The following is a 23,918-nucleotide window of genomic DNA, read 5'->3' as shown; positions in this document are numbered from 1 at the left end:
TCCTTCCAGTGAGCACTCAGGACTGATTTCCTTAAGAATGGATAGGTTTGATCTTCTTGCAGTCCATGGGACTCTCAAGAGTCTCCTCCAGCACCATAATTCAAAAGCATCGATTCTTCGACAATCAGCCTTCTTTATGGTCCAGCTCTCACTTCCATACATCACTACTGGGAAAACTATAGCTTTAACTATATGGACCTTTGTTGGCAAGGTGATGTGTCTGCTTTTTAAGATGCTCTCTAGGTTTGTCATTGCTTTTCTCCCAAGAAGCAGGCGTCTTTTAATTTTGTGGCTGCTGTCACCATCTGCAGTGATCATGGAGCCCAAGAAAGTAAATTCTCTCACTGCCTCCATTTCTTCCAGGTAATGGGACCAGTGGCCATGATCTTCGTTTTTTTGATGTTGAGCCTCAAACCATATTTTGCGCTCTCCTCTTTCACCCCCATTAAAAGGTTCTTTAATTCCTCCTCACTTTCTTCCAACACTACAATTCTATTATTCTAATACAAGTCATACTTTAATGCTCAAACATATTTTTTAAATGCTCATTAGTATTTTCCAAAGTAGCAAACAATAAAACCAATCATTAAAACAAAACAAGGGAAATTATTTGCTGCTCCACCTTCATGAAGTTGAATAAGAGGGCACTGACAAATTGCCATTATCATAGTATTGTGAGTTTGTGTGGTGGGGAGACGTTAGCCTGTATCCCTGAGTCACTTCTAATTCCTGGGTCTAGCAAAGATTAAATTGTTGGAATAGCCAGGCCAGCTTCTTGAACAAGGGTGCAAGGGAGCCTGGGTACACCTCTGCATGTATGCTCCCAATGACATACCATTTGGACTCTTGCCTATCTTGGATGATTAAGGCTAGCAAGGTGGGGGATATGACTGGGTGAGTTCAGGATGTGGTGAATGGGTCTCTGTATGAGGAGGAGGTGGAAAGAAGGAAGGAATAGTGCAGCCACCCCTGTAAAAACCCACCCTGGACTCAACAATATTTAACAACTACCACCTGGTCACAAATACCCCTTTGGGGGGAGGTATTTGAGAGGGTTGTGGTTGATGCAGCTGCAATAATTCCTGGACAATTATCTAGACCTCAGCCCCTTGGCTTTTGAGCTGTAGTGTGCCACAGGGCACTATGTTGTCTTCAGTGCTATTTAAAATCTACATGAAGCCACTGGGAGCAATCATTAGGGAGTTTCTAAAGTTGCTAAACAACCCCAAGCATGCAAAATGTTCTTGCTCTGTGCAGAATACTGTATTTCACAAGATTTTGGATCTGTAATAAGTATATTTAAAGATACACACCTGTCCAGTCTCATCTTCTAATTGTTCATAAAGCTTGATGCTGTAGTGATGGATCTGCTTCAGATTTATTCCAGGGTGGAAATACGTTGTCAAACCTGCCTTTTAAAAAAGAACAAAAAAAGGGGGGATACAAATGGGGTGTCTTCAACAAAACATTGCAGTGTGGAATGCTTCTGTTCATGGTTCCAGCCGCTCCACCCCACTCCATCCCCACTTACCTGTTTTCCTCCCCTTTCCCCACTAAGCATGTTGGGTCCCCCACTGAGCTTTTTTGAGCTCCCCACTCCGTTGAGACAATTTTGTTCCACCACTGCCACATTTGGGGTTTTATGGAGGCGAGGGAGGAGAAAGACACATTTGTGCCCAATCCCTGCTACATTAAATTATTTAATTTCTCCATTAACATCTATGAGCAACTCTCTCTTCCACCCCTGGGAAAAATGAAAAAGATCTTCTCCGTGAGAACCAAGAAGTGATCTATTTGAAAACTGAGACAGTTCCTTCTACGTATCTATGCTTCTCTGTTCCCCAGTTCTAGCCATTTTACTCTATTCTCCTTCCACCCAGTTTCCCCCCTCTTAGTCCCTCAATGTTCCATGCCACTGAATTATTATGGAGCTGGGGTTTTGGGGGGTGGGGCAGAGGTAAGGATTTTCCCTCTTTAGGTTTTTCTTTCCATCAGATTTGTTTTACTTGTTCATACCTTAGAGCTATACTTCTCTCTTGTGCATCAGCTGCATAAGCATGAGCATAGGAAGACTAAAAACAGTATTCTTATATAGGCTGCACTTTGCATACTTCACTGAAAGATGAAATAATCCCTGTATGTTGTATTCTGCAAATCTAAGCTACATAATTCTGGGAGTTCAATTTATTCTCTGTCTAAAAACCTGATCCTATCCTTTGGCCAAAGCTATGGATGGAAACGAACGGCATAGAAATATGTTCATTCTAGCACAACATAGTTCATAACCAACACAGTCATCTCTACCTTACAGGAATGCAAGGTCAGGGCCTTACTACAATTTTGCTCTAGTGCTGTCTGTATCATACTAGTTAGTGCTGCCTGTACTTCTACGATCAATATCCTCAGTGATATCAATACTGCAGGAGTGTTTCAAAACATCTGCAATAGGCTTTGCCAACCTAGACCAATTCTCTCACCACTTCGATGCGTAAGTTTGGGATGGAGAATTAGCAATAAAAGAGAGCTAATGGAGAGCTCCACTGGGCCCAGCATCTTCTGAGCATGCTCAGAAAATTCATGGAAAGACTTGAGTTTTCTCAAAGTTTGCAACAGATTTAGTTATGAAACAAGCCAGAGGAAGATCATCTAATCATAATCACTTAAGTGGTTAACACTGAGTGAATTCACTGAGTTCAATGCAACTTACCCCCAGCTAAGTGTGTATCTGATTTCAGCCTAAAACTTCAATGGCAAGCACATCAACACAGCTTGAGAATCAAATGCTGAGAACAGCATCAAATGTTCAAGGAACTTATAGACCAAAATACACACTGAAGTTTGGTCTTGGGAGGACACACTGTGCAGAACTATGCACACAAAATTTGAGAGAGAGTCACTATATTTCATAAAGTCTATCAAGTGCTACATTGATAATTTACAATAGGTATATGAATATGCAAGGTGACTAGAAATGTATACCACTTCAGCAGATACGGTACATGTTAGTAATGTCTAATTTGGCTTTACTACAGCCACCACCACTGACACACGATATGATATCTAGGATTACCCTGAGGCTGCAAGCTCTTGAAAACAACTTCTTCTTGGTAACTAGCTAGGTCACAGCACAGTTTGCGTAATATGGATCCAGCTACTAATCTGTAATTCCCGCATGGAGCAGAATGCCTTGCATAACTACAGAAATATAAATAGATTGTTTTTCTGTGAATGCTATGGTTAGTATATGCAGGGAACCTTGCCAAATGGTATTCCTCTCTCCATTAAATCAGTGTAAGAGTTTTTCACCTTTCAATGCAATCCTGACAATCTTAACGAGGCAGAGGCAGAATTAAGATACAACATTAACTCAGGTCAAACATTGGAGTCCTGTCACTTTCAGAGATGTGGAATTGCTGGTCTATGCATAGTGATGTAAGAAGGCGTTGCTTTGCATTCCTGTATTTGTAAGCAGGCAGCACTGCTTCCACTCCATTGTAGTCATCATCTGCCAAAAAGTATGCTATTCGTCTTGCTGTCAACTGTAGTGAAATTACCTAACGTGTAATTAATTATATAAATTATGTTGTCATTACATTATTCCACCCCATTCATTTCAATGCAAAGGAAACACAATGAAAATGTGAGGGGAAGGTAATCAATTACGTATTGCTTGCAGGCTGAAAGCAACAACAACAACTCTGAATGCTAAACACATTTGCTGGATTGATTTCTGTTCCAGACATCGGAAAATAAGCAAACACTGCCAATTGCCACTCCTGTTTCTGTTTTCTTAGGAATTCTCAAACATCCCTACCCATGGATCAGATACACCCCCTGGGGCCCCTTCATCCACCCTGCAGATCTCTCGTCCCTCTGCCCTCCATAATTAGTCTTTTTAAAAGCCCTCTATGGGAGACAATAATTGCCTTTTTCATGCATAATTGTGGCATGGGGCGCCTTTTTGCAGGGAAGTTGCAGCCGATGAAGAAAGGTCTAAAACTCTCCTCCTTGTGTGCTGTGCCTCCCCTGCAAAAAAAACAAACCAGTGTTGCAAAAAGGCTTCTATTGGCTTCAGTTGTATTGGTAGGGAGCAATCTTCCTGAAAAATGCAGATGGTAAAAGAAGGATTTTGCTGCTTCAGAAGACACAGAGGTGTACCTAGGCTCCCTTTCACCCTTGACAAGGAGCTGTAACTAAACACGTTAGTTTAAAAAACAAAACAAAAAAAACCCTGCTTCCGCTTGCTTAGGTTACATGCTATAATGGTAGCATTTGCAAGGCCCAATTTCAATTGCCAAACATGCAATGGATGAGCTACTCTGTCACCCTCCCATAGTAAGCATCAGTAATTAATGAGTTTCAGCTCTATGCAAATTTCCACTGTGTTTCTGAGAGACAATTTAATGAGTTGCGAAAGGCTATATTTAGAATGACAATAATTATATAATTTATTAAATTGTTATTATCTAAGCAACTAGAAATTGGACGGCTTGTTTCATATTTAATATGTTAGAACTTTCCCTTACTGCATGCCATGTAGATCCAGCAGTGAGTTCAGACTTTTCCAACAGAAGTACGTCTTTCATGCCAGCCTTGGCCAGGTGGTAGGCAAGACTCACACCAACACAACCACCTCCAATAATTACTGTTTCTGCTGCATCTTTCCATCTTGCTTCTGTAGAAGGTTTTTCTTCCCTAGGAAAAACACAGAAACAGGAATCTTGCTTCTTTGCCTTTTTTTTACATACTGTATTTCTTACGTATTTTACATAAATAGTTCAAGAAGTATAATGTCATCCCTAAGATGGCAGAGTGAAAGAAGCCTCAGTTTAAAAAACAAATTATATAAAAAATAAATAAATAAATTATCAAATTCCCCTCGTTCCTAGAGAATGAAAATCAAATTCCCTTCTTTCCTAGAGAATGAAAACAGCTAGCCAATTATGAGACTTATTTGCTGCACTTTGTGCAAAATCATAGCACAGCTGGTAGAGCATGAGACTCTCAGGGTTGTGGGTCTGAGCCCCATGATGGGCAAAAGATTCCTGCATAGCAGTGGGTTGGACTAGATGAGCCTCATGGTCCCTTCCAACTCTACAATTCAATGATTCTATTCATAACACTGTTCCTTTCAGAATGACACCCATTACCAATCCACTGAGAGCGCTTCAAAATATTCACGTCCCATTTTATCCAGGTTGCGAAACGAGGATTCACTCAGAATGCTTTCAGCTAATCACACTGCTGCTGCCGTTGCTGCAAATCTGAGAGGAGCTTAGTTAATATAGCATTCCAGACACTGGGTAGGAAGCAACAGAAAGAGCAGGCAGGTTGTGCCACTTTTGTTTAAAGCAGAGGCAATGAGCCACAACAAGATTTTTGGTTTCCGTGCTGGAGGGAAAGACTCGCTTTCTTGCAGTGCCATGCAGAACCCCCCTGCCGGCCTTCAACATCTCCATTTGTCCTTCTCCGAGTCCCCAGCCTTGCTTTCTTCCCCTGCCACACAGTCACTTGTGTATGTATCAAGTCTGTGTTTGCTTCCGTATAACCTACTTATTGAGCTTTCATCCTGCTTTGTTTGCAGGGCCAGCCCACCCATGAGGACAGGTGAGATGACTGTCTCAGGTGGCAGGATCCACAGGGGCAGCAGATTCCGATGTGGATCTTTATTCCTCTTTTGTTCCTGATGTAGGTCTTCACTCACCCCATTTTTCCTGGTGGGGTGGAGGGCACCATTTGGTGGTTCACCTCAGGTTCCAAAGTGTATTGGGCTGGCCCTGTCTGTTTGTACATGTTTATGGAGCTATTTATTGAGCATTCATTCTTATTCTTTTGGCAGGGAGGTTACACAATGGCGACAGTCTAGAAGTGTCCAGTGTGTGTTTCTGGATTAAGTGAGCTTGCCTCTTGTGACCTCTGGCTCTGCTTATCCCTAGCTCCAGTTGCTGTTAGCTGCCCTGCCCACTGCCCTATCAGCTCAAGTGAGCAGCAGCCACCACTGTTCACCACTCACAACCATTCACAGGTTCATTCACCCTAAAGGCAGCTTCCATATTGAGCTGAGGTACACCAATTTAATGTTCAAAAGTCTTCAATTGTGTTTACCTTTCAGTGTGTATTAATGATACACCATGTGGGAATGGACACAGAATGGACCTCTCTCAATTTTGGTTGATCTCTAAACATAAAGGTTATAGTTGTGGGATGTGGAGAGGGAGGGACATCTCAGTGTCACCAACATGCAAGGATTTTGGAGAAAGTATTTACCTTTTTAGCTAAGGCATTTCACACCTGCATAGGAGTTACACAGTATGGGCTACAACAGGATGCATACAAATGCACCCCAAAAACACATCCACAGACACTGTTAGAGGAGAAAAAGGCAATTTTGTAGAGTTCTAAGTATGCCAAGAATGGATCAAAGGCAAGCAGGAATATATGCAGCCTTTTAGAAACGACTAAGGACATTAAGACCTGGGTTCCAATCCTTATTCAACCACAAAGCTTCCCAGATGACAAAAGGGTGAGTTCCTCTCCGCTGTTGTGAAGATGAAAGAACAATGTATGCTACCCTGAACTCTGCGAAGGAACAATACAATTAAAATGTAACTAAATATTAATTTGACTTCTCACAGGATCTACATTAAATTTGTTCAGGTGTAATTAAGTGCATCCTCACCCTGCTATGTTTTAATAATTTTACGCATGTAAAACGCAACCCAAAGTCTCTCTGCCTCAGACCAATTTCACGAAACAGGAAAAACATCCCTTTTTAAGTCTCGGGTCTGGGACAAATTACACCACCACCAACACCACAGAGCAGCTGGGCTGCCTATGCACACAGAACCAGCCTTTATTTGAGGCCAGACTCGAGAATAACGCGGCTAGAGCAGAAGTGGAGGTAAGTGCCTGAAGCTGGACTCACCACCTTTCAGTGGTCGGGCTGCAGGCAAAAGGCCGAGCAGGGGGCGAGAAGGCGGGCTCCCTGCCCCACAGCTTTGGCGGGAGCGACCGCAGGGCTCCCCGGAGCATGGCTTCTTCTCTATCTGTCTGTCTCAGGAGATGGTGGCTCGGGCAGCCGAGGCTCTTTCCTTCCCAATGTGCACCCCGCTCCCTTTGCTCCCCACAAGACAGACAGGCTGAGCCGTCGTTTTCCAGTTGGCAGAGCTCACTCTGCGGCCAATCCCCACCGCGGAGGGAACCAGGACCGCCCCTCGAAGGCGAAAGAGCGGCTTATGGGGGTGTTGTTGTTATCTTTAAACCTTTCTCCCTTTGAGGGGTGGGGGAAAGGGAGCAATTGCTGGAAGGGTTCCCCCCGCCGAAATGGCTTCTTGGGAGCTAGGGGTGCGGGTGTCAGGGCGAGGGGACAAGAACGGGCTCAGGGGAAGTTAAGAAAACGACGTTGGCGCAACGCGGTGGAGGCGCACCCAAACCTAAGACCGACTCTTTCGTATTTTAAAAAGTACTTTTCCTCCTGCGCCCCCTCCCACCCATTGTAAGCGGCCCATGTTTCTATACCCGGTAAAGATACATATTTGGGTGGGTGGGTGCGTGGGGTTTAGGAAAAATGACTTGCTTCCTGCACTGAGGGATCTCAAAACCTTGGGAAGTATACACGAAATCCTGAAAATGGCCGTTGGAAGCCAGCTTCTAACAGCACACTGAAAAATATGATGCATTTGTGGCACCCATGAACTAGGCGCTTGAGGGAGGCGAGGGGAATTACGTGGGAATTTGAAGCATTGCTTCCTCCCGCCCCGTAGGTAGCTGCCATATAGTGAGCCGCACCATCGGTCTATCTTGCTCAGTATTGTCCACACTGACTGACAGCGGCTGCCCAGGGTTTCAGTCACGAGTTTTCCCCAACTTGGGACCTGCTGCATGCGAGGCGAAATGCTGCGCCGTTAGCGCTTAACACCCTAATAATTATTTCTAGGTAACTGTGAGTTGCCAAATGCTCGAAGTGGCGCTTTAAATGTATGGAGCGTTTAAGTAGCCGTGATTCTACACTGCTGCTTCTTCGAGAGTGAGAGAGACGTTACCCGGTGCTTGAGTTCTCGAGGCACCGTTACTTTTCGCCCTTCGCAGAAAGGAACAAGTCCAAGCAGGGTCTTGCCCGGGCGAACGCAGCTATATTGAGACGCCTCTTTCTCCAATCGACGTCCAGCTCAGGATCCACCCACCTCTGGCCGCCCCTTCCCAAGGATATAAAACGCCCGAGCGGTTTGCAGCGCTATCTGTGCCTCTTTGCTGGGGCGTGCTGCGTTTGTTTGTCTCGGCGGCAGAGGAGGGAAAGTGCAGTTCCCGACAAGGATCGACAGGGCGGCGGATCATGGCACCTATTGGAGGGACCCCGAAAAACAAGAAGGTAAAGCCGCCGGCTGCTTGGGGCTCATGCTTGCTTGCTTTTTGTGGTGAAGAGAAGGCCCGAGGTGTAATAGAGCCGCCAACCTTAGACACCTTTCTCTGTCTTCGGGCAAGAGAAGTGGTCTGTTATCTCCTGCAAGGCGTCATCGAGAAAAAGAACAACGGTGCTTTAATAGAAAAGTTGTGAGCGAGAGAGGGGTCGTTTGGGGCTTTGCTAATAGCCAGACCCTGGGGGCTTCAAGAGGGTCAAAGGTGAAAGTCCGCTCCACGAGTTGAGGTATAGAAATAGACACCTCGGTCTACACCCGTGGTTCCCAACGTGGAGCAATTTGATTTTTAAGAGGGGCAATTCGAGAATGAGTTATTAACCACTGTTAATAACTCATTCTCGAATTGCCCCTCTTAAAAATGGCCTTTTAGGCTTCCTCCACTTGAATAGGAGTTCACTTTTCGAATAATAAGAATTATATGGGGGCGGGCATCAGGATTTTAGAGATACTTAGGTGGGGCATGGCCAAAAAAAGGTTGGGAACCACTGGTCTACACTCTTAACTATCTCAGCTGCCCTAGAGGCTGTTGAGTGTAAGCCAGGAGGCGTATTGAAGCCAGGGGCACCTGGTTCTGACAAATTTTTTATATCCCAGGACTTTTCATTCATTTTGTGTATAAATCTGATTATTCACATTGCTATGGGAATGTTCAGTATGATAGCAAAGTGTGTTTTCTGCATTTGGAACAACTGAATGTGATACTGATTTAGATAGATAACACTTTTTACATGCTTTGGCCAGGATTCTGCATAAAAATGTAATCAGTCAGAATTGTTGGTCACTTCCTATGCCATGAATATGCAAATTTGCAGTCCCGCAGATATGAATCTTCATTGTCATTAGAAAGCTTCACTAGAAGACTCATTGTTAATTGCTTTCATAAACGTTACTCCGTGTGATTTCAAAGGAATTCATCTAAATATTTGTGTTACTGTTGCTTGATCGTGTATATGACTAAAACCTAATAGGAGAGGTAAAAGTACCCTTAAATATTAGACCTATGGATAATATGCCTGTTGGAGAATGGAGTATGTATGTGTGCATAGCTATGGAGTTATATGTTTGAAGGAAAGTCACATGCAGGGGGAAACCTGAAGAAATAGATTATCCATCTTCATAAAAGCTGTATTGATAAAATCTAATAATCTAGCATATGATACTAGATAGTGTTCAGAAAGACAGAGATTAAAAAGTAGCACCAGTCAACCAATAAACAGCTCCTTGGCCATGATTTTGGCAGTGTTAATGGAGAAAGAAAGGTAAATCTGGGCAATGTTATGGATAGAAGAACAAAAATATTTGACTACAGTGGAAAATGTGGGCACCTTTTGCATACAAAGAATGGAAAATGAAGAGAAGTGTAAACAATGCTTGGGCAGGAGATTATATTGTGATACTGTTTAGATTTAGAAAGACTGTGCTGGGAATCATGCTGCCCCAAAAGCCTCACAGAGAGAGAAGGAGAAAAAGAAGCATAGAACTAAGCTGTTTCCTAACGGAAGGGTGAACTTTTTGGTGATAGGGAAATGCATCGCCTATCAGATTTGTTTTAAAAATGTTAGCATCCAGATTATATGTTCCTAGAACATATGGGCAAGTGTAGTGTGTAACATGTGCACTGTTAGACTCAATTCACACTGTCTTCACTTCAGAAGCAGAGTTTTATGAAGCAGGTCTGGTAAATCGTGAAGCAGTTAATAAAAGGGGGGCACAGACATTTAGGGAGAGGTCAGTCTGAGATTCAACAGCAACTGTCACTGCAGCTATGAAAAGAAACACAGGACAGCTGTCACTAGTGCCTTAGTTAACTATGACTGAGGGATCACAAAAAGAGCCGTTCAGATGGCAGCCCAGGCAATTGTCAGCAAACTTTTTCCTAATAAATAGCATTACATACTCAAGGGGAAATAATACTTTGAACAGGATCTGCCATCAAGCACATAAGGGAGTAATAACCCAAAATGACACCTTGTCTTAGGGAAGGGCATAGCTTAGTATAGAAGCTTCTACTCCCAGCATATCCAAGTGGGACTAAGAAAGACTCCTCCTTGAAATCCTGCAAACCACTGCCAGTCAGTGTAGAAAATTCTGAGGTAGATGGATGAGACTTGATATAAAAACCAATATAGGGCACAAATAGGTTCAAGTCTACCTGGTCGCCTAAGAGGTGTTAGTATGATATACTATAAATGCCGTCAGTGGTAAGAATCACCTCCAGACTAGGTATTTTACAGAATGCAAGTATTGTTTTTCCTTTTAGGCCCATAATAACTACCAGATATGTTTCTATATGTTCAAAGGAGTAAAATTATTTTGTACAAATAATTTCTTATAAAAATATATATACGAATTTGCTGTAATGAAGAGGATTTCCAAGAAGTGGTGATAATGAAGTGCCATGAAGGGTGAAGATTGTGTTCCTTTGACCTATCAGGGTCTCAATAGTCCTCTTAAATCAGGAATGGGTAATTTCCATCCTGGAAGCTGAATGTGACCCTCTACATATTTCCTGTAGTTTTTGTCGTGCAGATTCAAAGTAGCTAGTCCATTGCAAGTTAAAAAATTGTGCTCTGTGAATCCAGCACACAACTGGTGAATTTAGTGGCTGTTGTAACAGTCTTGCATTTAAAGAATAAATGCAATGACGCAAAATGATTTTGTGTGAGTTTCAGAGGGTTGAGTAATAAACTTGGCATAGGCCTCCTGGCAAGCATTCTCTTATCGGTGGGAATGATATAAAACTAGCACACAAAGAGAGATTTAAGACAGATGTGTTGGCATGGTTGATGGTAGCTGCTTTCTACATGGCAATCCACCAGTGGAATCTTACAAAGTTTCTTCAGAAAATATCAGCTCTCATCTGTGGCTCCTAGAAGCTGTCAGTATGCGACAGCTTCAGGTACAGCTTCAACTGGCAAGCTGAACCAGATGAGGGTAGCTGATGAGTCTCCAACCCTTGGCAAGTTAGGGACTTCCCTTACATGCGAAGACAGACTGTGGCGGATTGAGTGGACAAGATCAATAGTGAGTCCAACGGTCAAGAAGGCAGCTTCTGCATACGCTGTAGAGGGAAATTAGGGGCATATGGGGCTCATCAACTTGGGAAAGTAGCCCATCTACTTTCAGAGAATGAAAACTCTGATCCTAAACCTCTGCTGCCTTGTGTGATATCTTGTGGAGAAGATAAGGCTAAGGAGTAAACCCTACACAAATCCATTATGGAGTCTTAAGATGAGTGGATGGTGCCTTGTACGCCTCCTTCTGGCAACTCCTGCTGCCCTGCTGGAATCAAACGTATTGCTCTGCTTTCCTTTGGACCACACCAACAAGTGGGGTCTTGTCTAGACATCCCAGAACCTCCATACACACTGCCCAGGCTTGCACCCCAGGAAGATCACTTAAGTGCAGTGGCTTAACTTTATATGTTGTATGAAATGTTAATGCCTTTTATGATTTTTTTCTCCTCCCCATGATATAATGTATTTATGTATATGTTTTCAGATATAAGTTGCTTGGAGACATTTTAGCTGAACGTTCTAAAATATTATATGAACACTATGTAGTTCTTCTTCTTCTAGGGTATTCTTGAACGTCTAGATGCTGGAGAAATTGTGATTGGTGATGGAGGATTTGTCATTGCTCTCGAAAAGAGGGGATATGTAAAAGCTGGGCCTTGGACTCCAGAAGCTGCTCTAGAACACCCAGAAGCAGGTTAGTTTAATCTGCAATGTATACATTATGAATTGTGTAAAATTCCCAGTTGTAAAATACACATTGACTCCTATGCTTGATAAAGTTAGTCATGATAAAAGCTGTGACCCTAAACAAACTTACTAGGTAGTAAACATCATTAAATACAATGAGTAAGGCTGTAGAGGATTGTGCTTTATGCTCCTTGAAATCAGTGGAATAAGTCGGGTGCAATTAGTTCATATCCCATTTCATTCAATGGACTTAATCATAGTCCACTTTTGCTAAATAGGAGCTGTTGGGCACAACACACAGGCCAATGAAAATTGATTCTATTCAACAAATTTTAATGGGCTCTTTAATGGGCACATTTTCTGATTTATACCTGATTTTGTATTTTATGACACTTTGAACTGGTTATTACAGAAATATTGCTTTAACATTATATCAGTAAAATTTAATCTTTTTAAAAATATTTTTGCAGTTTCGGGACTGCCTTAAAATAAGGATTTACAGTATACTGTTTGTTATCCTGTGTCTGAAGGCATCTATAGGTCTTTGAAGATAGGGTCCTGGATTTACAAAGACAAGGGGATGCAAGCAAATACTGTGATAATCACAAAAAAGCCATATTAATGTAATCAGTGGTCTTTTGGTTATCCTCTGCTTCTATAGTAGCAGACAATGTGGTGGGACGGCACTGCTCACCTGACCTGCAGTCATTGCATTGTTGATATTTACCAGGAGGGAGATGGTGGCTATGGTGCAAATGCACTAATGGGAGTATTGGATTGGCTCTGCCTCTGCGTTTGCACCATGCAGGCTTTGCCAGCACTTCACCCCTCTGCCTCCTGGTAAGCAGCAGTGATGCAACTAACAGGAGGTCAGGTGAACAGTAGTAACCCACCACATTGTTTGTATCTGATGGTGTCGAATACTAGGTGTTCTGGTACCATTTTCAGTAGTAGCTTTATGTTCAAAATCATTTGGCAAAACCTGTACCTCTTCAAACACAAAACTGTCCCTGCCACAGTATGGGGAGAGTGAAATTAAGCCTGATGCTGCTACTTCTGTCCACCACTACAATTTTCCATGTATCACTCCAGCTCCTTTAAAGTAAGGCAAGATTTGAAAAATGCAACAAACAACTATTTCACAACTGGGGTGTATTGCGAAAGTCCCATACCAGTCAGGCAAACAGTGTTCTAAGTGTGAAATACAGTAGATGTGACCTTAAATCATTCTTAAATTACACTTGTATGAGTCAAAATGGGAGGGGGGAGAGGGGTGACAGAGAGTGTCAGATGTGAACTTGAAACTGGATAGGAAACCAAACGGTCTTGAAGTGAAGAAACAGAGCCTGTTTTTCTTGCCTTTGGTTAGAGTGCGGATGGTGCCAGCTATTGCACAGTAACTGCTGTGGGGATTGAGACAGCTATTCTGGCATCATAATTATAAACACACTTGCTTGGAATGAAGTCCTTTTTATTGTGGCAGAAAATGCTTCCTAAATGAGGTAACGAGTAGAAGTAATTAGTGGCCTACCTGTGCACATTAAGTATCCTGCACTGCAGGGATACCAGCATGGTTACCCTGCAGGTGTTGTTGGATACAACTTCTATCACCCTTGACCTTTGGTCATGCTGACTACGGCCAATTGAGGTTGGGATCCAGTAACATCGGGAGGACACTGCATTGGCTGTCTGTGTTCTACTGTCTCTATAAATTCATTGTAGTTGTGGGTGGCACATTTCCCATTTAAAATCTACTTCTGATACACTGCCTGTTAAAAATGCTATTGCATATTGCACCAGTAGACTAAGGAAAAATAGCTTAATTGGCTATAGACAATATCCAGTAGTGAACAGACTTCTAGCCATTCAACAGGACTTCCCCTTCCTCTCCTCCTCATGCAGCTCCTTGCATGCCTACTAAAACTGCTGTGTAGGGTTTTGGACCCTCTGCAGGTGATCTTTGGCCCCTCAGTGATCTCCCCCCAAAAGGGGGGAAAACCTGTGGCTTCCTAAAAAAAGTTCAACAACTTTGCCTTTCCCAAAAAAGCTCAATAACTTTGAGTAGATCGCAGTCATTTGGGAGTTGGATGTCCCTGAGAGTCTAGAGCAATTTGGGGGAGGAGTGCAGGAGGCTGCAGAGGGAAAGAGAAGAAGGGGAAGAAGAAGGGGGAAATCTGCTTGGATAACCCTGGATATTGCTCTAAGGAAAGGAAAGAATGTGCCTTTCTTTTGCAACTTCAGATCTACCTGGAAGTCTTTCATCAGCTATTATCATATGAATCCTATTTATTTATACTTCTACTCAAGTCAGCATTGTTCTTATTTTTACAGGCAGGAAAAAGAGGATGAGAGAGAGAGAGTGATTTTGCTTTCCCAAGATACCTCTACAATAGAGATGAACCTTAAACCTTCCTGGTTCAAATCCAATTTTGTCCAACTGTCAGACCTACAAGTGAAATGGTTTAACAGTCTCAGATGCCTTTTGCATTAATGATGTACCAATTGCAAGTTGGGAAATTAATGTGCAGATTTTTTAATTGATTAAATACGCATACCCTTTATTAATAAATCAATGGGAGTGTTTCTTTTTAACAGTATAACAACTCAGTTAAAAATGAAGCGAATCACTATGTGTAGGTCATAAAATGGAACATGATAAGGCAATACCATGTAAAAGGAGCTGCTGCCACAATATTAACATCATATTTGACTCTCTGTTTTGTTTAAACATTTTGCAGTTCGTCAGCTGCATCGAGAATTCCTCAGGGCTGGATCAAATGTTTTACAGACATTCACCTTTTATGCCAGTGATGACAAATTAGAAAACAGGGGGAACTATGTAGCTGATAAACATTCTGTGAGTAGTTTCAACAGCTTTTTATTTTTATTGACAAGCGGAGTTACATGATCTCAATGCAGAAACGTGGGTCATCTTTGCAAGACATAACTCATTAATTCAAAGATGTAGATTTAAAAATTCAAATAGAAATAAAATATATGAAGATTTAGTATACTTTCAAGTTGTTTAATACTGTGGAAAACAGGAGCTGACAAGGGCTAAATTTATCAATTAATTGTGACAAAGAAAAGTTTGTATACCCATATACAGAAGTAACTCCTTATAGTGTGAAATAGTATTATGTGCAAGACATGAATAGCCAAGAAGAATGTTTCTGTTTGATTTTTCAGTAAAACCTAGTTACTATTTTTTAATCTAGAAACTAAAGTTGGAGGCCAGTTTGTCCTTTGCTCCTCCTTAGAGATATCGTAACACTGTGGTTACCTTTCAGACTTGAAAACATCCCCCCCCCCCAATATTTTCCTCAGATGCTTTTAAATCTCTCACTTGAGAACATGTCAGCAATGTCAGGACAGAACCAGAGAAGAGATACAGACACTTTTGTCAACACTGAGAAGCCCTCTCCTCTTCAATATTTTAAGGATCATTTGCCTATTTTTAGGTAGTTGGTTAGGATCACACATGTCCTCACTCTAAATTAACTTTGCTTGCCAGGAGTGACAGAATAAATGACATTTGCTGCATGATTCCTGACTGTCTGGGTGGGACTACTGATGAAGGCCTAGTTAGTTGTTGTTGGTTGGTTAGTTGCTTTTGCCAAAACAGAAGCAGGCTGGCTCAATGGCAGCAAAGAGAGGCGAACTATATGTTGTGATTAGAAGGAGTTATTTTCAGGAAATATTTTTGGGACCTCTGAAGATACTATTTTGGACCCAAAAACGAAGCAGGCAAACATTTACACTGTCCTCTAATAAAAAAAACACCCCCTTATGAAACTGTACTGTGATGATTGGTAAAATGTGAGACTTCTTAGCTGGACAACAAATGTAATGTGTATTCCTTTTTCCTACAATAAAAGTGTAGGTATGTGTATGGTGTAAGTCCGTACTAATGCTATTTCTGTATTATCAGGGCAAGAAAGTAAACGAAGCAGCCTGTGATATTGCAAAAGAAGTGGCTCAAGAAGGGGATGCTTTGGTGGCTGGAGGCGTCAGCCAAACCCCTTCATACTTAAGTAGCAAGAGTGAAGCTGAAGTTAAATCAATCTTTCGAAAGCAGCTAGAGGTTTTTACTAAAAAGAATGTGGACTTCTTAATTGCAGAGGTAAATGCAACCATTAAGGAAACAGTAAGTGGTGATAATGGGGGAAACGGCTTTTGTGATAGGTTCATATCCAGAGTTTGTGTGAATTGAAAAACTGCTTGCACAATGGGGCTCTGCAGATTTGCAACCCACCTACCCCCAAAGAGTGACCAAGGCATGCCAAAACCGGGCCTAAACCCCTATTGAAATGGATCTAGAAAATCTGTTTCATCCAAGAGTGCCAGAGTTGGGGGTGGGGCACCCCCTCAGAAATTTGTACCCAGGGCCATGTGCCCCTCAGCCCCCCCCCAATGCTGGAAGGTGTGGGATAACAATGTCTTGGGCCTAGCCTCTGCACAATCAAATCAGAATGAATGCTCAATAAACTGATATCATATAGCCTCCACATAAATTTTACATGAACAAATCAGGATAGATGCTTAGTGAGTAGGTTGGTAGAACCCTTAAACAGATACCCTGAGGTACAAATGAGTTTAGTATATGAAGAAAGATACTCAGCAAATGCAATTTTTTGAGGGAAAGTTTTGAATATTTAGAAAATAACAGGAATCCTCATTTCCCTCTCCACTGGGCTGGGAAGGGGAAGCACTGGCTTCAGCAAAGGTGTCTCCCAACTGAAGGTGAGTGGCCCACTGGTGGTATTCTTCTTGCCATTGGAGGGCAGCAGAAAGCCTTGAAATATGGAGCATTCCAAAGGTGGGGAGGGAGCAGAGCTAGGCATTAGGCCCCTTGTGGAGTCGATCAATGTGCCAGTCTGGAGCTCCGGCAGTGATCAGGGCTAATCGTAGTCCACCTCTGTTTCATCACAGCCACCATGCATAGATATGGGGCAGATGCAACAATGGCTCTGACCCTCCACAAAGCCCTTTTGTCAGGGGGTGGGGTTTTTGCATTGTATCCCAATTTTAAAAAAAGTACGTTTTCTTTTAGTCTTTTGTTTGTTTCTGTCACATTTTCACACCAAAGGTAGCATTATGCTCTGAACTCTCTCTCTCTCTCTCTCTCTCTCTCTCTCTCTCTCTCTCTCTCTCTCTCTCTCTCTCTTACTTACTCCTTTCATCTCTTTTTAGTATTTTGAACATGTGGAAGAAGCTGTGTGGGCAGTTGAAACCTTAAAAGAAGCTGGGGTTCCAGTTGCAGCAACTCTTTGTATTGGTCCAGAAGGAGATATGCATGGCATATTACCTGGAGAATGTGCTGTCAAACTTGTAAACGCTGGTAAGATTATATATTTGACGTATCCATCGTGATACAAGTTAAAATATTAGCGATATGGAATGAGATGAAAGAAGCTCAGCAAAAGTAGGTGCATGTTTGAGTAGGAAAATATTGGACAAGGTGAAAGGGAAGGCCTGTTGGCTCATAGTGGACCCAGCTTGGGGGGGCATTACCTCATTCTCCCTAATGGACCAATTACTCAAATAGTTCTACTTTTTATTTTAAAATTTCGAATCTGCTTTATTAAGGCTCAAAGTAAAAATGGCATTTTAACAAGTGCTTTGCAAATGACCCTGTCGCCCACTTTAGCTGTTGCAGCACAGAAAAACAGGCAAGTGGGGAACAGCTATCAATCTCTTGATTCTGCCTGAAAAGGTGCACGAGATGCAAATCCCGGCGCAAATACTTGAAGCTTGTACCCCACACCCATACTTGGTTGCTTTACAATACCAACAATTCCACACTTAAATTAGGTGGCTAAAACGAATAAGCTTTGGATGGGAGGAACCAGGAATGGGTTTTTGTGTGAAAGGACTGTGAGCAAAAAAAACAAAAACACACACAAACAAATTTCTGGACTGGGAGGTATCACTAAGAGGTACAGACTGCCCTTTAATTCTAAGTATACATTTACCTCCCTTTCTAAGGTAGTATTTTGCATGTGATTCCAACCTGATAATTGCCACCTGCCCCAGATTTTAACTTGTCAGAATTAATTTTAAGATGTATTTTAATTAATTGATGTCTGCTTTTATGCATATTGTGTTGTTTTTATGATGTTAGCCGCTCTGAGCCTGGCCTCAGCCGGGGAGGACGGGATACAAACAAACAAACAAACAAACAAACAAACAAACCTAGTTAGTTAGTTAGTTAGTTAGTTAGTTAGTTAGTTAGTTAGTGATGCCAGCTTGTGGTCTTTGGGTTTGTGGGTGGGAACTTAGCAAATCCCTCAAGCTTGAAGTCTGCCCACCCCAGGTCTAGAGTACATTCAGCCCAGTCCTGCAAGGTGTGGATCTCATACTTTAATCTGACGCTCCCAGCATTTCAAAGACAATAAGTACTTTGCTATTTATGTCTGTTTCCATACATGCATATTTAAAGTGCAGATAAAAAAACACACACCATAACATCACAAGGGGCCCTTTATACACAGATCACATTAGTTTAAAAACATTGAATTGAAAGATATTGTGAAACACTTCACATCTTGTTCTTTAGGTGCTTCTATTGTTGGAGTGAACTGCCATTTTGATCCAGCTACTTCCCTCAAAACTCTGAAACTCATGAAGGAGGGCTTGGCAGCTGCTAAACTAAAAGCGCACCTCATGTCACAGCCACTTGCGTTTCATACTCCGGACTGTGGGAAGCAGGGGTTCATTGATCTACCTGAATTTCCTTTTGGTAAGACTTTTGTTGTTGTTGTTGTTGCTGTTCTTAGCGTGAAGCTGCGAGAAAAATAGCACTTATACATCAAATAGCAGTATACAGTATACATCAAATATCCAGTCCATGTACTGGAAATAGGCCCCATTGCCTTCAAAAGCATACAGTTGGTCTGGAACTGAAGCCATGTTGCATTGTATAAAATGTATTATCAATTTTTTTAAAATGCACCATCATTTATTCATATTTCAAGAGTGATTTATAGTCAATTAGATTAATTATAGGGATGCGGGTGGTGCTGTGGGTTCGGCGGTTCGAATCCCCACGACGGGGTGAGCTCCCATTTGTTCGGTCCCTGCTCCTGCGAACCTAGCAGTTCAAAAGCATGACAAAGTGCAAGTAGATAAGTAGGTACCGCTCTGGCGGGAAGGTAAATGGCATTTCCGTGCGCTGCTCTGGTTTGCCAGAAGCGGCTTAGTCATGCTGGCCACATGACCCGGAAGCTGTACGCTGGCTCCCTCGGCCAATAAAGCGAGATGAGCGCCGCAACCCCAGAGTCCGTCACAACTGGACCTAATGGTCAGGGGTCCCTTTACCTTTACTTAGATTAATTATAAAATACAATGCTAAAACACTAGGGTCAGAGTCTAAATATTTAAACCTAAAGATTGCTGGCAGGTAAACGTCTATAGCAAGAATAGGAACCATTTTTCAGGCCACAGACCACGTTACTCAGCAAAAAGCTATTAGGGGTGGGGTCACATTTCATACATGGGCAGAGCCCAAAAGTAGATAGGGCCAGTTACCATGCAGATCAGCTGAGGGGTGTGTGTGTTATTTTCATCCTGTTATAGGGCTGGGCTTGATGTCCGTGCTGAGACTGGGATGAAATTTGGGCCATCTGCTTCCCAGAAGATCTGCAAATATCATCTAAGGAGCAGGAGAAAGCTACTGATTTTCATCCCCATCTCCGTATGCTTAAAGCTTCCCACCCTGCATGCTGAACTGGGGATTAAAAATAAATAAATAGAATCTCCCTGTTCCTCAGATGATCTATTCCATTTGGTTGGGAAAACATGTAGGTAATTCTTGGAACTGGAAAAGAGTGCTGAAAAATTTGTTTAGATCACTTTGTGGAATAGGGAGCCCTACCTAAGAAAAGTCAGTTTGGAAACCGAAAACTTGCTCCCCAAGAGTGGCTATTGTGGCTCTGCCTTATGGTCCCTGGAAAGAGACTCCTTGCTGCTGTTTGCAAACTAAATAGTTGTGAATAAATACACAATTGTCTGTCCTGGTTAGCGCTGTCTAAAGAAAACAAACCTATTTTGTAAAACATTTGGATGACAATGGTAGTGTTTTGCAGAGATTTTTATCACCGAATGTTCAGATAATAATGAAGTTAAAGTAATTACATATCATTACAGCTTTGGAGCCAAGAATTCTATCCAGATGGGATGTTCACAAATATGCAAGAGAGGCCTATAATTTGGGGGTTCGATATATTGGAGGGTGCTGTGGGTTTGAACCATATCACATCAGAGCAATTGCCGAGGAGCTGGCCCCTGAAAGAGGATTTTTACCACAAGCCTCTGAAAAACATGGCAGCTGGGGAAGTGAATTGAGCATGCATACCAAACCATGGGTCAGAGCAAGGTAAAGTATATTTTTAACTCTGATACTAAAATAACCCACTATATATATTTCTTTTTCAGAAATGCATTGCTTCATATAGCAAATTTCTTGGTAGTAGTAGTAGAACTCTATGTCATGGTATAAAACCATGCACACAAGCAGTTTTGAACAGTAATTTTATAGACCTAAACACCAAGATAGAAGTAATGGATGCAGGATATTACTAAACATCTGCATTTAGATCAATACAGTGACTGAGTTAAATATCCTCCAGTTTACTAGAGTACTTGTTATTCAGCCATTGTACAGTAAAGTTTCATTCAGATTTCCTGATGATATAAATGTTGTTCCTTTCATGTTAGGCTGGAAGCATTTGCTATGTATAGTAAAGCTAGAGAGACTGAATTCAATCAGAATACTAGCTTCTTAGTTATAGTTTCCCCTCATGCTCCAAACATGTTGGGACATTTAGATATCAATTTCATAATAAACTTGTTCTGTTCATACTACTTCTTAGGCGCCCAATGCAGTGCCCATCAAGGCCTTCTGTCCCTACCAATTTTTAATTTTTTAAAAAACAAACCTGTGAGGGTTTTATTTCAGGCCAAGGGTTTCTCTTTTGGGGGGGGTGTCTGTGTTTTCTTTGTTTTGAGCTGTATGTAGATATGTTGCTGGGCCCCTGGGGAGATTTTGTTTCAGGGAGTGGAGGCAGTTCTGAGCATCACCACTTTCATTCTGTGAAATGGGTATTTTGTGGGGCTCATAACAGTTTCTTAGATTTCCAAATATTCTCCCTCCCTGACACAAAATGTTGGGGATTCTTTTGTTATTGTGTGGTATTGCCTTCCTTTTTGTTACAGCTAAGCCAGAGGGCCACTATAAAGTTCAGCATATATCTGTATCATGATTGTGAAGGTTGTCTGAGGTCCTGAAACCTCATTTAAATGTCTTACATTGCAATCATTATATAGGTTGCCTTTGAAGTTCAACAATGTGCTGCCTTTGAACATTCAACAATGTTTAAAGCTATAGTCGAGATTTCTGGAAACCTACTATTCATATTCCTGGGGCTACAAAGTTCATTTTAGCCCCCTCCCCCTCTTCACTATATTATATATGTCAATGTTATTTTTGACCTGGCCTTAGGAGGAAAAGAAACTAGGAAATATGCATATAACCCTTTCAAAAGCACCTGTATTCCAGAAGTGATATGTTAGGGTTTTATGCCTCAATATCCTTGGAGAGGTGGAGTGGGGAGAATTAGCAACAATACAGCACTACCAATGTGCCCCCTTAAGTGTTTGAGGCCCTCGGTGCTAGATCTCAGTGTCCTGGCTGAATGATTACACTATTAATCCCTCTGGCAAGTCAGGGTTGCCACATATCCTCTTTTTCCAGGACAGGTCCTCTTTTTCATGGCTATGTAAAATCAGAGGCATCATAGTGAGCCATAGTTAAAAGTAGAACACCTTAAATTTAGTTATTAAAACAATCCTTTGCACTGTTAGGTTTACAACCAAAATTATTCTATGACAATCTGTTGATTTACATGCTAAAACATTTTGTAAAATATCTCGTACTGTATCCCTCTTTGATTAAAAATATATTGAATAGGATTTGTCCCTTTTTTAACCTAGGGCTAGGAAGGAATACTGGGAGAATCTCTTGCCTGCTTCAGGAAGACCATATTGCCCCTCACTGTCAAAGCCAGATGCCTGGGGGGTCACCAAAGGGGATGCTGAGTTGATACAGCAGAAAGAAGCAACATCTGAACAACAGCAGAAAGAACTCTTCAAAAGACAGAAATTCAAATCCAGCACTGTAGCATAGATTATTAGCAATTTTGTCTATGCAAAATCAAGCATGTCACTGTATAATTGACAACTCAGTGGAAAGATCAGACAGAATTTATTAATTGCAAGTTGGAAGTATAATAAATCTCAAAACACTTTTAAAAAATTAAAATGCACCCATGCTATGTGCTGCACTTCTATTGAATACTCCAACTTATTTGCAGTACACACAATTCAGAGCACGTTCATCGACCTTGACAGATTAGAGAACTGGGCCAAAACAAACAAGATGAATTTTAACAGGGAGAAATGTAAAGTATTGCACTTGGGCAAAAAAAATGAGAGGCACAAATACAAGATGGGTGACACCTGGCTTGAGAGCACTACATGTGAAAAGGATCTAGGAGTCTTGGTTGACCACAAACTTGACATGAGCCAACAGTGTGACGCGGCAGCTAAAAAAGCCAATGCAATTCTGGGCTGCATCAATAGGAGTATAGCATCTAGATCAAGGGAAGTAATAGTGCCACTGTATTCTGCTCTGGTCAGACCTCACCTGGAGTACTGTGTCCAGTTCTGGGCACCACAGTTCAAGAAGGACACTGACAAACTGGAACGTGTCCAGAGGAGGGCAACCAAAATGGTCAAAGGCCTGGAAACGATGCCTTATGAGGAACGGCTAAGGGAGCTGGGCATGTTTAGCCTGGAGAAGAGGAGGCTAAGGGGTGATATGATAGCCATGTTCAAATATATAAAAGGATGTCACATAGAGGAGGGAGAAAGGTTGTTTTCTGCTGCTCCAGAGAAGCGGACACGGAGCAATGGATCCAAACTACAAGAAAGAAGATTCCACCTTAACATTAGGAAGAACTTCCTGACAGTAAGAGCTGTTCGACAGTGGAATTTGCTGCCAAGGAGTGTGGTGGAGTCTCCTTCTTTGGAGGTCTTTAAGCAGAGGCTTGACAACCATATGTCAGGAGTGCTCTGATGGTGTTTCCTGCTTGGCAGGGGGTTGGACTCTATAGCCCTTGTGGTCTCTTCCAACTCTATGATTCTATGATTCATCCTCTAATCCTATTGAAATAATTGGGATTTAATGCTTACATGTAAAATGGTCCAATCCTAAGCAACTTTTCTCATAATTAAGTCACACTGCATTTAACAGAATTTCCTTCCTAGTGAATGTGCTTAGGATTTCACCAAAGAACTTGAACTTGGGTTAATTGGAACTTTATATGGATTGTGCCCATTATCTTAGATGGAGAAGCTTTATCTTCTATTTCCCCCCTTATAATCATAGCTTTTTCGAGGTTACCAGCATGAGTTTGACCAAACTGCGGGAGGTAGTGGAGGACAGAGGTGCCTGGCATGCTCTGGTCCATGGGGTCACGAAGAGTCGGACACGACTAAACGACTAAACAACAACAACATAATCATAGCACTCTTTATGAAAGCTAAAATAGATGAATACTTATTTTGGAAAGATATATTTTTCTCAGGATAAGAATAGCTTAAATCATTGCAATTATATAATTTTTAAAAATAAAATATTTCTGATAAACAGCAGACTATTTTCAAAATATTTGTTGGTTTTATTCTCCCAGGCCTGAGATGCCATTGCGATCTCTAAATGCATATTGCAGGAGAT

General features: G+C 41.9%; 2 protein-coding genes across 4 annotated transcripts in view; one reads left to right on the top strand and one right to left on the bottom strand.

Moving 5' to 3' along the window:
• Positions 1-7,193, bottom strand: part of DMGDH (dimethylglycine dehydrogenase) — a 42,487-nt gene extending 35,294 nt beyond the window's left edge. The window contains exons 1-3 of one of the 3 annotated variants that reach the window (XM_053408074.1): positions 6,926-7,193; positions 4,527-4,695; positions 1,314-1,412 (exon numbers count right to left, since the gene is read on the bottom strand). In XM_053408074.1, the coding sequence (XP_053264049.1) occupies positions 1,314-1,412; positions 4,527-4,695; positions 6,926-7,032 (375 nt within the window). In that variant the 5' untranslated portion in view covers positions 7,033-7,193. The remainder of the gene's footprint in view (positions 1-1,313; positions 1,413-4,526; positions 4,696-6,925) is intronic. The other 2 variants (XM_053408073.1, XM_053408072.1) reach the window with 2 other exon arrangements.
• Positions 7,194-8,245: 1,052 nt separating this feature from the next.
• On the top strand, positions 8,246-22,442 carry LOC128423192 (betaine--homocysteine S-methyltransferase 1). Its single transcript, XM_053408076.1, has 8 exons — positions 8,246-8,368; positions 11,996-12,128; positions 14,860-14,978; positions 16,053-16,244; positions 17,315-17,462; positions 18,681-18,863; positions 20,270-20,498; positions 22,115-22,442. The coding sequence occupies exons 1-8, from the start codon at positions 8,333-8,335 to the stop codon at positions 22,305-22,307; spliced, it is 1,233 nt and encodes a 410-aa protein (XP_053264051.1). The 5' UTR covers positions 8,246-8,332; the 3' UTR covers positions 22,308-22,442.
• The last annotated feature ends 1,476 nt before the right edge of the window (positions 22,443-23,918 follow it).

This window comes from Podarcis raffonei, chromosome 11 (assembly GCF_027172205.1).
Source record: "Podarcis raffonei isolate rPodRaf1 chromosome 11, rPodRaf1.pri, whole genome shotgun sequence".
NCBI classification, from domain to species: Eukaryota; Metazoa; Chordata; class Lepidosauria; order Squamata; family Lacertidae; genus Podarcis; species Podarcis raffonei.
This window is presented reverse-complemented; position numbering and strand designations above follow the sequence as displayed.

Bases quoted from the DNA above. Each gene is read 5' to 3' on its own strand.
- LOC128423192 (XM_053408076.1), top strand. From the start codon at position 8,333: ATGGCACCTATTGGAGGGACCCCGAAAAACAAGAAG. The intron at 12,129-14,859 runs GTTAGTTTAATC...AACATTTTGCAG, and splicing joins TCTAGAACACCCAGAAGCAG to TTCGTCAGCTGCATCGAGAA. The intron at 20,499-22,114 runs GTAAAGTATATT...TTTTTAACCTAG, and splicing joins AAACCATGGGTCAGAGCAAG to GGCTAGGAAGGAATACTGGG.